This window comes from Manduca sexta, unplaced genomic scaffold, assembly GCF_014839805.1.
Source record: "Manduca sexta isolate Smith_Timp_Sample1 unplaced genomic scaffold, JHU_Msex_v1.0 HiC_scaffold_709, whole genome shotgun sequence".
NCBI classification, from domain to species: domain Eukaryota; kingdom Metazoa; phylum Arthropoda; class Insecta; order Lepidoptera; family Sphingidae; genus Manduca; species Manduca sexta.
Genome location: NW_023595527.1, coordinates 1 through 13,000, shown reverse-complemented (window position 1 = coordinate 13,000; position 13,000 = coordinate 1). Strand labels below are relative to the sequence as shown.

General features: G+C 33.1%; 2 protein-coding genes and 1 long non-coding RNA gene across 3 annotated transcripts; 2 read left to right on the top strand and 1 right to left on the bottom strand.

The window, feature by feature from the left end:
• Positions 1 to 1,035: 1,035 nt before the first annotated feature.
• On the top strand, positions 1,036 to 2,735 carry LOC119193566 (ADP-ribosylation factor-like protein 6-interacting protein 4). Its single transcript, XM_037447212.1, has 3 exons — positions 1,036 to 1,500; positions 1,859 to 1,964; positions 2,478 to 2,735. Exons 1-3 carry the CDS (start codon positions 1,170 to 1,172, stop codon positions 2,605 to 2,607), a joined length of 567 nt encoding a protein of 188 aa, XP_037303109.1. The 5' UTR covers positions 1,036 to 1,169; the 3' UTR covers positions 2,608 to 2,735.
• A 311-nt stretch (positions 2,736 to 3,046) lies between these two features.
• LOC119193565 (thioredoxin domain-containing protein 5 homolog) lies at positions 3,047 to 8,994 on the bottom strand. The gene is made up of 8 exons (XM_037447211.1): positions 8,659 to 8,994; positions 6,946 to 7,082; positions 6,644 to 6,762; positions 5,996 to 6,133; positions 5,565 to 5,720; positions 4,908 to 5,098; positions 3,645 to 3,771; positions 3,047 to 3,260 (listed from the first exon to the last, which is right to left on the bottom strand). Exons 1-8 carry the CDS (start codon positions 8,805 to 8,807, stop codon positions 3,081 to 3,083), a joined length of 1,197 nt encoding a protein of 398 aa, XP_037303108.1. The 5' UTR covers positions 8,808 to 8,994; the 3' UTR covers positions 3,047 to 3,080.
• Positions 8,995 to 9,697: 703 nt separating this feature from the next.
• Positions 9,698 to 10,678, top strand: LOC119193567. The gene is made up of 2 exons (XR_005113983.1): positions 9,698 to 10,202; positions 10,587 to 10,678. It is a non-coding gene; the product is annotated as an uncharacterized LOC119193567 (long non-coding RNA).
• The last annotated feature ends 2,322 nt before the right edge of the window (positions 10,679 to 13,000 follow it).

Here is a 13,000-nt window from a genome sequence, read left to right as displayed (position 1 = left end):
AAAGTTAATAAAATCTAATTTCACCTCAAAAAATCTATAGGTAAAGAATAAGTCGAAGCGCTATTTAAAGTAGATCAATTTTCACGGTATCAACGATCAGTGCCACTGAATAATACATTACAATTTCTAATTTCTTAATAACCTACTATAAGTGATTAAAGAAGTGAGTTTAATGATCACTTCGTATAATAATAATGTATTTTTAAATATGGATATTAAGGCAGATATAACAATACCTCACTGGCGCCGACCACGCCCGCACCCGAAAGTAGTTCCCTAGCCCATTCTTCAGTGAGAGCGGCATCCGCGTCAGGCTCTGGGCCTGGTTCGCAGTCAGATTCCTCACTGCCACTGCTCGGCGCCTCCGACACCGCCGTACTATCCGGCCCACCGGCCTGCATCATACGCACTATGTAATACGCGACGCAACTACTCCTGACGACTAATACGACGCCCAACTAAGTGTACATTTCGTTCGCCGGTGATATCTAATTTAGAAATTTATTTAACAAAGTATTTCTGCAGAGGGCGCACTGAAAGCAACTAGATGCCCCTGGGGCTGTCTCCGCCGCGGCGTGTCGCGCATGCGTGGAATTGTCTCAATTATTCATCGGGTCTCCCTCGACTTGCCATTCGTCATCTGATCACGAATTCAGCTATGCTATGTAGGTTCTTAGTCTGGTTCTTAGTATTCTATTGTATGCAACTACATATAATAGCAATTTCTCGTGACATAAACTAATATTATAAGTAACAACATTTTTAATCACCTATTATTTCCATTCTTTTAATCATGCTAAAAACATATTAATAATGTTATTTCAAATTAGACAAAATATGCTTATTCAACGCTTATCATATCTTTTTCAACTATGTCATTGGTAGCTACGCAAAATGAACTGAAGATCTAATAAATAAATAAAAATTATAAATTGTTCACAAATATAGTTATATTATATTATAATTCCTTAAAAAATCTTCTTTCCAGTGAAAAAGAAAACTAAGGGGAAAATACAGTTCTGAAGTTACTCATCGTAATTGTCAAACTCAAGTGACATCTCGGGAAATATTTCTATATCATTCTATATTGTCAAAGTGCACAGTACGCAAGAAGCATTACCGATAATAAAATAATCAATGTCAAGTATTGCTGGATAAAATCTAACAATATGGGGAAAGAAAAGGCGAAAAAACGCCGGAAGTCGGAATCGGAAGACAGCTCCGGTTCGACCAGCTCAGATTCGGAAAAAGAAAAAAAGAAATTGAAAAAACTAAAGAAAAAGCTCAAGAAGGAGCAAAAGAAGACTGAAAAGGTTTTGAAAAGGAGACTGAAAGAGGAAAAGAGACGGCTGAAGAGGAAACGCAAAGAAAAAATCGAAAACCGCAAGAGTGACAGTGGTAGCAGCAGTGGTAGTGGTAGTGGTAATGGGAGTGCCAGCGGCAGTGGCGAAGAGAACAGTGACAGAAATGAACAACAGCCATCCACCGATATTCCTCTTGGTACGTAAATGAAAATATATTGTGATAATTGAATGAGAGACAAAACAAAAATACAGTTAAGTTATTCATAAGAAAAAATTCTTTCTACAATCCAAATATTTATATAAGTGTCTCTCCCGGAATTTATAAGTTGTAGATAAGGTCTAATACACCTGGTATTTCTATGAATATCCTAGCATATTGTCAATTAATATTTTATCTATTGGGGGCTTACATTAAAAATAAATTAATTATTCAATAATCATTTTGGATTATATCAAAGCTTGCTAGGTGGCGGTGCTTAAAATTTAGCTAACATTTGCCTACAGTTACAGACTTATAAAACGAAACAGTAAAAACAAATAAACTGTACTTTCAGAATTAATGGAAAAGTCTAAGGCAATGGCTCCAATGACCAAGGAAGAGTGGGAGAAAAGGCAGAGTGTTGTTAGAAGAGTGCTAGATGAGGAGACGGGCCGCCACAGGTTATCCTATCATTCTGAATGTTACGCACTCAGGTCATTCGTTTGGCAGCTTGAGAACTTACTAACATTGTTAAATAGCTGATATTTGAGGAATATTTACAGGTCCTACTAGATTGTTTTGTAGGGCATACTAACATGTTTTTGTTTAATTTAGGCAACGGGAACAGTGTTTTAATATAGACAAATAAGTTAATTTATGGAACACTTACAAAAATTTACTTCCTCATAAATAAAATAGTGAGATTTTTATCTAATGAAAGCATCATCATATAATGATACTCATAATATATGAACATAGGATACATATTGTGTATAATATACTACTAAAACATCCCCAAAGGTCTATGCATTGTACATTATTAAAATTCCCTTATAACAGTAACTAACCCCATAAGCATTGGCAATTCCTATATACATGGAGATTCTTTCACTTATACTGATTCATAATTCACTGAAATGCCACTGCTTAAAATAAGACAACATTGCTGTCTCTCAGTTGTGGCTTGTTTTCAGATTAATAAAGGGAGATGGTGAGGTTATCGAGGAAATTGTCTCCAGAGAGCGGCACAGGCAGATCAACAGGCAGGCGACACAAGCAGATGGTGCATTCTACCAGGGTGTAATGAACAAGAATGGTTCATAATTGTTTTGTTTTATTTCATGAGCTATTTTAGACGGCACCTAAAAATCAAGTCACTAAGTTTTTGATTGTGCTTGTAAGTTCAAATATGACTATAGTCTAAAATTATTTAATAAAGGTAAGGTTATTGATTTTGTTGTTTTATTGTATCTGTTACTTAACACATGCTGAATAGTATCTAAAGGTTTAACAAGCAAGCTTCCCTTTATTGAGCCTATTTCTGCCAGATATTCTGAAAGTTATTCCCAATATTATTTTGATACTAAGCTATAAACTATGAGATGATGATTCATTAATCAATCAATCTCATTTTGAATTTAGAACATGTACTAAATTATTTCTATCCTTTATTGTAATCCTTACTCTTAAAACCTATTTCAATTATAAACCAATAGAGTATTGACACTGTGATCAGGGATACAATAAAGTGCAACAAAACAAATATAAATAAACAATAATTTATTTAATACATTATCCTACAATTCGTCTTTGGTTTTTAAAATGTCATCATCTTCTTCTTCTATTCTGGGTATTTTGACTGTATCTTCTAGATGTTCGGTCACTAGGCTAATTAAGCTCTCTAATGGTTGCCCGCCATGTTCCATGCTTACAATCTTCTTCTGTTTGTAAAGAATTAATGTTGGCAAGCCATTGATCTGCACAGGATGGTAAATAAAAATATTATTAGAACACAGATTGTAAATAACAGCCAAAATCACTAAACGATCGTAATTACTTCCTTCGTGTCGCCAATTAAAATTGATCAATTAGAATTCAAAATATTTATTACAATCGATTTAATCTCAGGATAAAATTAATCAGAAAGTTAATATAATATTGGTGCATTTGTAGCGTAGCATTCTTATTTCAATAATGAACTTCGTTCTTAATTTCTGCGATTAAGTAGTAATTTTGTTTCTCTAATAAAAAGTTAAGCTAGAAAAGGGACCTAGTTATGAATCAAGAATAATTTATTGTTGCATTAGCCAACCATTTTATGATTGTGATGGCATTTAACATAATATTATTTCAATATCTACCTTTTCCATCTCGCAAATAGGTTTTGATTGAACGCAATCAACATCGGCAATCAAAACGCGAGTCTCATTTTGAAATTTCTCGCCCAATTTCATCCACAATGGACTCAATTGCATACAATGCGCACACCTGTAAAATAACTTTTGTTACTGCATTATATCACGTTCGTATTAATTACATACTTATTATTCACCAATAAATTAAATTAAATGTAGATTGAAATATTTTTTTTACTATCAAATTGTATCCATACCGTTTGTATTTCTTATAAAAAAAAAATTTTAGGCAACTTATCTACTATACATTTTTTTTAAATAAACATGTGTAGTTAATGTTGAAAGCAGGGATGTTATGGAGCTCCGTAACCGTAACCGAAACTATCGGATATCCGAAATAAAAATATATCCGTAACCGTAACCGTATCCGTTATAAAAGTTTCGGATAAGTTACGGATAATATGTTCCGACAGGTTTTTGTTTCACCGCTCACGTGTTACGTACTAAATTCATTTATAAGGACAATATGCGTCCAAAGTAATTTAATTTTGACAAATTTTTTTTGTTCATATGTAGTTTTGCAAAATGTAAACAGTGCGATAAAAACTTATCACGGAGTGAAAGTGGCACTACTTCACTGAAACTTCATATCAAATTAAAACACAAAGGTTTTTGTAACACCCATGTCCCCCAATTAGTTCATCGATAATTAATAATCGACGATGACGACGAACGATAGTTAGTATTCGTCGCCCTACTGTATTACATAATTTTTTTTTTTTATTTATTTTACTTTAATCTAATATCCGTAACCGAAACTATCCGAAACTACCGGATAATCCGAAATAATTACATATCCGTAACCGTATCCGAAACCGATATAATTTTATTCCTATATCCATATCCGTATCCATATCCGAAATTTCATATCCATAACATTCCTAGTTGAAAGTAGTAGGAAAGTTATTCATAGACGTTATTTATCTTAGGACGAAGCATTGCTGTGATAATAAGTCTGTTTCTCAGCTTTGTTTATTTGACAGCTTGATGTTTGTTCAGCTTTGTTTATCTGACAGCCAACTAGTTCAAGTTGTATCTCAATATGAGCCAATCACAACGGCCCTGTGTCTACGCACTGCGAAGGCTGTCATGCCGTCAGCACTGAGTAATAGACTTGTTATCACAGCAAAGATAGAGCTTAGATAAATAAAGTTCATGAATAAAGGTGATTGTTTATAAAGTTAGCAAGTTTTCATAAAGTGTATTAACCAAGGTGCAAAGAAATTGATGAATACAAGCTCCTTCTCTAAGAATGTTTCAAATGTTTCCTCTGATATCCGAGCGACTGGTAACGCTTTCTTCTTCTTCATAAATTTATCCGGATCATGGTTCTCTGTCAGGAGCATCGTGTCTACGTATGCTTTAAGGTTCTCAAGACTATCACCTTCAGCGATACCCATCTGTAAAATAAATATTGATATAGGCACTTTTATGTCTAGTTCGTGTACGCTAGAACCACATATACACCTACACACGCATACCAAAATTAGACATAGCACTTATCGTAACAAGAATTAATTTGTAATAATCAATCAGTTCATTTTTTTGATCCTTCGAGCCGGATTTTGTTCATGAAATGCCTAGTGTCTAAGTGCGATCATGTTATTAATTTATAGAATCAAAACAATACAAATAATATTTCCTAAGTATATCGAACTTTCTTAATATGTATATAGGCAAGAAAATGTAAGGCTTTATATATAAGGGGGACAGTGTTAGGCACAACCTTGACATAACACAGCATTGCATATCATAACTATCTCATTGCCTCCATAGTTAAGCTCCAAAAATGATTTTTCTGCTATCTATCCGAGCCTATAGACATCGTTGAAGCTTTACTAACATGATATTTATGTACGAACTTACAACTCTTCCATTAACAATCCACATGAGGTAAGGATATTGTTTGATGTCGAAATTCTTGCAAGTGATATCGCTGTCCATGCAGTTCACCTTGCCGATCTGCAGGTAATCATTGTGCGCGTAATGCACCGCCAGCTGGGCCCATATCGGCGCCAGTTTCTGAATTACAAACGAAGGGTAAGATAGGGTTAAAATATCTTGAAATACATTTAGAAAGTAAGAAATTCACACTTATTATTGAGTTATTAAGTAAAATAGTTTTGAAAGACTGTCTTAAATGTTTATAAATAACTTGGATGAGAATCAAAATAGTCACCCAGCAAAATGTACAAGCCTAAACAAGTACCATTCTAATATAACTATTTGGCTTATACGAATTTTAAGTCCATTAATTACAATTTATTAAATAAAAGGATTAGTAAGTATTTTTTTACCTGTGATGATTTGCACCACGGTGCGTAGAACATAACAAAATGCTGTCCCTTAGACAATGACTTCTCAATGTTTTGGTCGTTGAGGTATGCCATGCCGCTGTATACTTTAACTTCACTAGTTTGTTTGTCTTCTCTGCCCTGAAATTACATTTTACAATCCATTTATTTTTATGTATGTTGGACCATTTTGCATGAATTATTTATAATATAGTGCCTGTTTCCTTCAATAAACAAAGATATAAAAATATTTTTGTTCTAATAATACAAATTAATAGTAAAATTATGCAGCTTTTTGTGTCGATATATTTAGCGCCTTTGCGCGCCTTCCCTAATTTGATCTTGTCTTAGAAGACAAGATCAAATTTAACAGATTAGGTAATTATAGAATTGTTCTTATAATGCTTTTTATAATTATAATTTATAATTATCTTTCATGTTTAGATATTAGATCACTACACTTTCATAATTGTTTTCCACCAGGCATTTAAAATGTGGGTAGTATTAGACGAGATTAACAAAATAATATGTAAATGTGTAAAATAAGTATGTATACTGGGATGGAATATACATGGAGAAAAGTTGCACTTCTGCTTACCCCGTCGGCTATGTATGTAATATAATTATAATATACCTACTTTAAATTCTTACCTCTGTTTTCATTGTGAATACTTCACTTAAAAACAGTGTCAGTGACGGCAAATCTCTGGTCCCTTTATACTCCACTGGTGTGAATGTGTTCTTGTGAAAATACAGTAATGTTGGATATCCTGTAAACATGACATATTCTTATGATTTAATTAAAAATAAAAATAATCACAATGCATGATTTCCTTTTTTAAATGGGTCATATAATTTAATTATGATAATGAAAATATAATATTTCACAAACAGTTAACAGAATCTCCCAAAAAATTGCTACTTTAATTGTATTTCAATGGTTTATAAATTACCTGTAATATCATTATCATGACACAACCTAGCATGCAATGTGCAATCAATCTGTGCTATGGCGAATTTAGAGTCTTTTGTGTTCACAAGCTCTGCCAACTCGGACCAGGTCGGGTGGAACTCTGTACAGTGGCGACACCTACAAGCAGTTTCATACCATCATTGGAAAGTGTATACAGGACCCAATAGCAACCATGTCCACAGAAATATAGTATTTTCTTATAACTATAGATTTAAGTCAAAGCCATACTTGTAGAACAAACAAGCTATTTAATGTACTTTATTTTACAATTAATGGTGTCATTATACATGCATGGTATATTGACCCCACTGGACCTGGTGGTAAGTGGAAAGAGGTCCAATAGAATGTTAACTAACAAGAGATTACCTCTTGATAAAACACTATAGCGATTCATCGACACCTATATCACCCACTTATAAGACACTAAAGCCACCTATTTAAAAAAATCTACAATTTTTTCATGGGAGCCAATTACTGGGATAAAAGTAGCCTATATGTTAATCCAGGATGTGGGTAGACCATTTACATAATTTCATGCATAGCCGTTCAGCTGATTTTCCTTCTGTCAAATATCTAAACATTATTTTAACCTGGCATTTATAATATAAATTTACTGGCGGTAGGCCTCTCATATGTGAGAGTCCGCCTTGGTTGGTATCACCGCAATGTCTATTCCTGCCGCCAAGCAGCAGTGTGTAGTCATTGTTGTGTTCCAATTTGAAGGACATTGTAGCCAATGTAACTACTGGGCATAATAAGACTTAACATCTCATGTCTCAGGATGGCGAGCGCAGTGGAATACCAAACAATATTTCATATTTCAAGGTGTTGGATGGTGTTTTACTGTTTATGGGCAGTCATATCGCTTACTATCAGGCGAACATCAAGCTCATTTCGACATTCACAGCAATAAAAAAATATGTATAAGTATTTAGTAATACTAGTAATTAGTATTAGTAATATAAAATATACCATGAAATATATACTGTAGGTATTGTATTTAGTTTTTCTTCACTGAATGTGAATTAATTTAAGAAGCATGTCAGTTTACAGTGTATACTTACAAACTGGCAAACTGTGTAAACTTTACAATTTCCAAGTGGCATTTACATATTATATTAAATGTTTTTTATACAAAAGATGAAAATGGTGATACTCTTGAAAAAGATAAAGCAAGATCACATTCATCTAAATAAATCATTGATAAGACTATCCATAATCACTATATTGAAGTAAAGTTTGTGCATTTCTAAACTAACAAAGAAATATAAAAACTATTTTACTTACAGAAAGGTATATTATAAGTACCACAGGACATTATTTTATATTGACTCAAAGGGCATTACAAATATTGACCTAATACAGAATAACTCTCATATAGATGAAACAAAAGCCTATCTTAAAAAAAAAGACAAATTAAGTGTTCCATTTTCAAATTTCCTAAATTAACTGGAAAAGTGCAATGGCAGCTTGGGAATACTATATTATATTATTTTGGCATATTATAGCAAAGTGAACAGTGAAAATATCTCTAACAAAGCCATACTAATTACATATTACCCAGTACGCTGTAAGGTAAATGTGACTTGATAAGAGTTAAGGATGTCATTCAATTACGTTTATTTTTATAAGGATATACAGCAATATTGGTTCGTACTAATCAAATATAAAGTTTCGCGCGTGTGTCACTTACCAGGGAGCATAAAACATGATAAAATTTCCATCCATTTCCTCGATCTGATACTTAAAATTACTGGGGTTGTATTCGTATACAAAATTATCTTCGGGAGCCACAAAATAAAATAATAATAATAAATAAAAATTTATTGATCTTAGAATCATTTTGGTTTCTTTGATTATTCTAACTTGTTTGATATTAACTATTCAAGTGTTCTTGTTTTAATTAAATGCACTTATTTTTATATTTCACACTTATAACTCCTCTGCTACGTTATCAATAATATAACCTGAACATAATCTAATACTTGATCGAAGTGAAATGAAGACATTTCAAAATCCCATTATTTTCATTCTTATTTAGGGTGCTTCCACACAGTAGATACAAAGTGTGATTGTGTGTTACAACATGAATAATAATTATGCCGATATTTTTTTTACATTTGCTACATTGTGTTGCAATTTGTTACATGTTGCTCGACAAGTACTATTATATAGTTATTATTATTTATATTTTAATACGCATGTTTTTTTTATTAAAGTTAAAGTTATTCACTCATTTTTGACTGCGTATGAGTCACTTTGTACTGTCATTAGTTAAAAAATTACGAATATAAAGAAATTAACAAAAAATTCATAGAGCAATTTGAAATTCTCAGCAAGTCTCCAACTATACGGTGGTAGAGATACGGTGGCATGACGATAAAATGTCACGACTCCCTGCCATCATGGGGATCAAAATGATGAAAATACCTACTAATAAGCAAATTGTGTTGCTACAAACTATGTGGATGCGCCTTTATCTTATAATGTCAATTCAATAATGTTAGGATAAAAAAATTATAAACGATTCATATTTTAAATAATTTAAAAATAATAATAAGAGATCAAAATATTATTTAAAATATGGATTATTATAAATATTTTTTTTAAAGTATGTAACTTTAATATTTTTGCTTGACTGTATTATTTTGTATACATTATCTATGCTCTTAAACTATAGCTAAAATATTTACGTCAAAAATATCCATTCTCATTCATTCCTTGTGGAATTCCGTTCGGATACATTTCAGGCTACGCTAAAAAATGCTAAATCTAAAGGAATAAAAAATATATCTTAGTCTTTTTGTTGCTTCAGAGCTTTCTGCATAAAATGGTTTATAATTAAATGCGTTAAATTTATATTACTAGGAAATATTTACAAATAAAATAAAATAGAGAACAGCCGCGAACATCACTACAGCGTAGCTTTTACGAACATACAAAAGAATGTGGTAATTCTTCAAAATGGTCGCTTTGTATGGTTTGCCAACTTGCATGTCTGTGTTTCAGAGTTCTTTGTTTTCGTAATTCATTTGATATTAAAACGGTTATACAAAAGTTCTTTCAATTTCGGCGTTATAAGTTTCGAGTGTAAAAGTCAATAACGAAAATACCAGCTTGTGGTGTGCGAGAAAGATGTCATCGGTAATGTGAGAGCTCTCGGACAGAATTTTTATTTTACGAGATTATGACGTTTGTGATTCTAATACGGATTTGCAGAAAGTGAAAAAGTGTCTGGTAATTAGTTATAGTAATTATTAGTGCGTTTGAAGTGAACGTGATTAGTGGTATACAAGAAACAAAGCTGACTCTAATTTTGGCATTCCACAGGTCTATGTCATGATTGATTCGTGATGAACATTCCTTTAGCTCGTTATGTACTTTGCCTACAAACGCATGGGATATCATTTCTGTACACGAATCTTTTTGAACACCAAAGATAATTTGTCTAGTGCTATGTGTTGTTGAAGAGTAATCCAATAAGTATCCAAACTGTATTGCAATTTACAACTATACAGTGGAACACTTTGCTCGAGTTTCCCCAACTTATGTCAACCTGGTAAACAATGACGAGAAGACGAACAAATATCGAGTTGTAAACATTAGAATTTTTTGTTTCAGTGCTATAGAAACACATGTTACACATTGTGATGAACGGACAATGTTGACATACATTTGACCAGTGGATATAGAAGCGAGACTTGTCGGCAAAAGAGGCTATTACCTGCAGGGGCACTAGTGTAAATGCTAAGAAGGACCACGCACAGCGGTATGTGTGGCAGGAGGGATGTGCTCATGTGATGGGTGGGGTGGGGTGAGAAGCGAGGCGCACGGGCGCCATGAACCCGCCGGCGCCCGGCAAGACGGCCACGCGCTCCGGATACCACCAGAAGGCGCTCGCCGAAATCAGAAACTCATTACTCCCCTTTGCTAATATTGGATCTTCAGAGCCGCCTGGTTCGTCTGCCGCGAGCACTGTTAGCTCGGGAGTCAGCTCTGGCTTCAGCTCGTCATCAGGCAATGGACTTGATAAGGATCTGAATGTGCTGCCACAGTCACTGAATCAGCTTATTGCTCTTGGCTATGATGAGGTGAGTTTTTGATTAATTTATCTTTAGATTACATAGTGGTGACTGGGAATTTTAATATATCTTTATATTTATGAGCATAATTGTATTATAATGTTTATATAAAACTTACATTCTTTACATATAATTAAGTCCCCTACCACATCTGTCTGAATGCGATAAACTCCTAAACTACTGAACGGTTTTCAGTGAAATTTGGTATGGAGAAAACTTGTCTATACCACAATTCAGTCCTTGATATCCTGTTAAGGACATAGGCTCCTTTTTATCCTGAGAAAATATATATTGCGACTTTTATCCATAAATCTATATTTAATTTTCTAATAAAGTCATTAAAAAGCATGGGTCTGGTTGTGTTACATCATAAACAACATTTTTCAAATCTATGGAAATATAAATTATAATTGTCTAGTACTCATTTCAATGATTGTTTTTTTACTTTGTAAAATTCCTATATTTTGGCTATATTGTTTAAAGCTAGTTAAACATATTTCTGCATGTAATGTTGGCCATTTTCACCACTCCTTACCTTAATTCCAGCTTGTTATAATAATACCAGTCCCATATTATATAGTCCCACTGCTGAGAGAATTTTCTACTACACTGAGGATTAAGGCCTTAGTCCACTACACTGGCCTATTGGATTCTATTGTAATCCATACTTCTGGTATACAGGGAATCTGTACTAAAAATTTAAGGCATTATTCATGTCAAGTAAGTTCCAATGTCAGGGGGAATCTATGAAACTTATGAATGCAGTCTGAAAATTTTTTCACTAATAGGAAACTACATTATCTGAGTGCTATTGACTATTTTGTATCTAGGAAGAGACTTTAACTCTTGGTCTCTCGTGGCTCGCCGGCGAGCCAAGACAGCTACATGACATTTGCGTGTGTCACGGGATTATAACCTTATATACTACATAATATATACTACATAATATATACTACATAATAAGGTTATTTTTCCGTAACACGCCTAGCTGTCAATGTTTGCCGGCAAACATTCAGCTACCTCACGGGTTAACATGGATGGATCTATGAATATAATCTATTATATGTTGATAAGTTGGTGTTATAGTATATCATATATCTAGAACATCTTATTTAGCAATTGAGGACTTAATTGTAGTCACTTCTAGGAATAAAGTGCCTATGCACATACTCAGTTATATAATATGGGTTATAAAGAATCCTGTATTATAAAAGTCCTTTTACTTTTCAATGTAATTCTCAGTTTCTTCTGCTTTCAATATTATTCTAGTGAGAATGTAGAAAACTAGCAAAAATACATGCCATTTGGTTGTACTAGAATGGTTTTCTAATCTGTATGGTTAAGTTTTTTTTTTTTTGGGGATATTATTTATATCCCTCTCTTTCTGAAACATACTGCAGACAAGCAGAAATGGAAAATTTGCAATATATGGATATCAACAATGGCACCAACATATAATCATTAGGTAATTTCTAGAGGGGATTAATTTCAGACTGCCAGGTGGTCATACCAACCAGGTGATTAGAAAAAAAGTGTTTCACACATAAAGAACGGGGTTAGGGAAAATGGGTCCATATCAATGTTAGTCACTAATTTCATCCTAGCATCACAAAAATATGTGGCACATTACAATATTTACCCCTAGCATGTAAATGAATTAATTTAAGTAACTAGAATTTATGTTAGATATAACTTTACTATTGTCTGTACATAATCAAATTCCAAGATTGATATCAGGTTGTCCATTAAATAATTATACACTTTGCATTATTCATATACATGCTAATTGCCCTGCGAATTTTATGTTTTCCACTGTAGTTGCAATATACAATCGTTATTGTGATAAAATATTACATAAACTTTAGTAATTACTTTAATAAAGTATTAAGATTACCTATTTAATATGGATCTTAGATGTTGATGAATCTTTACACCAGTGTATGACCATAATTG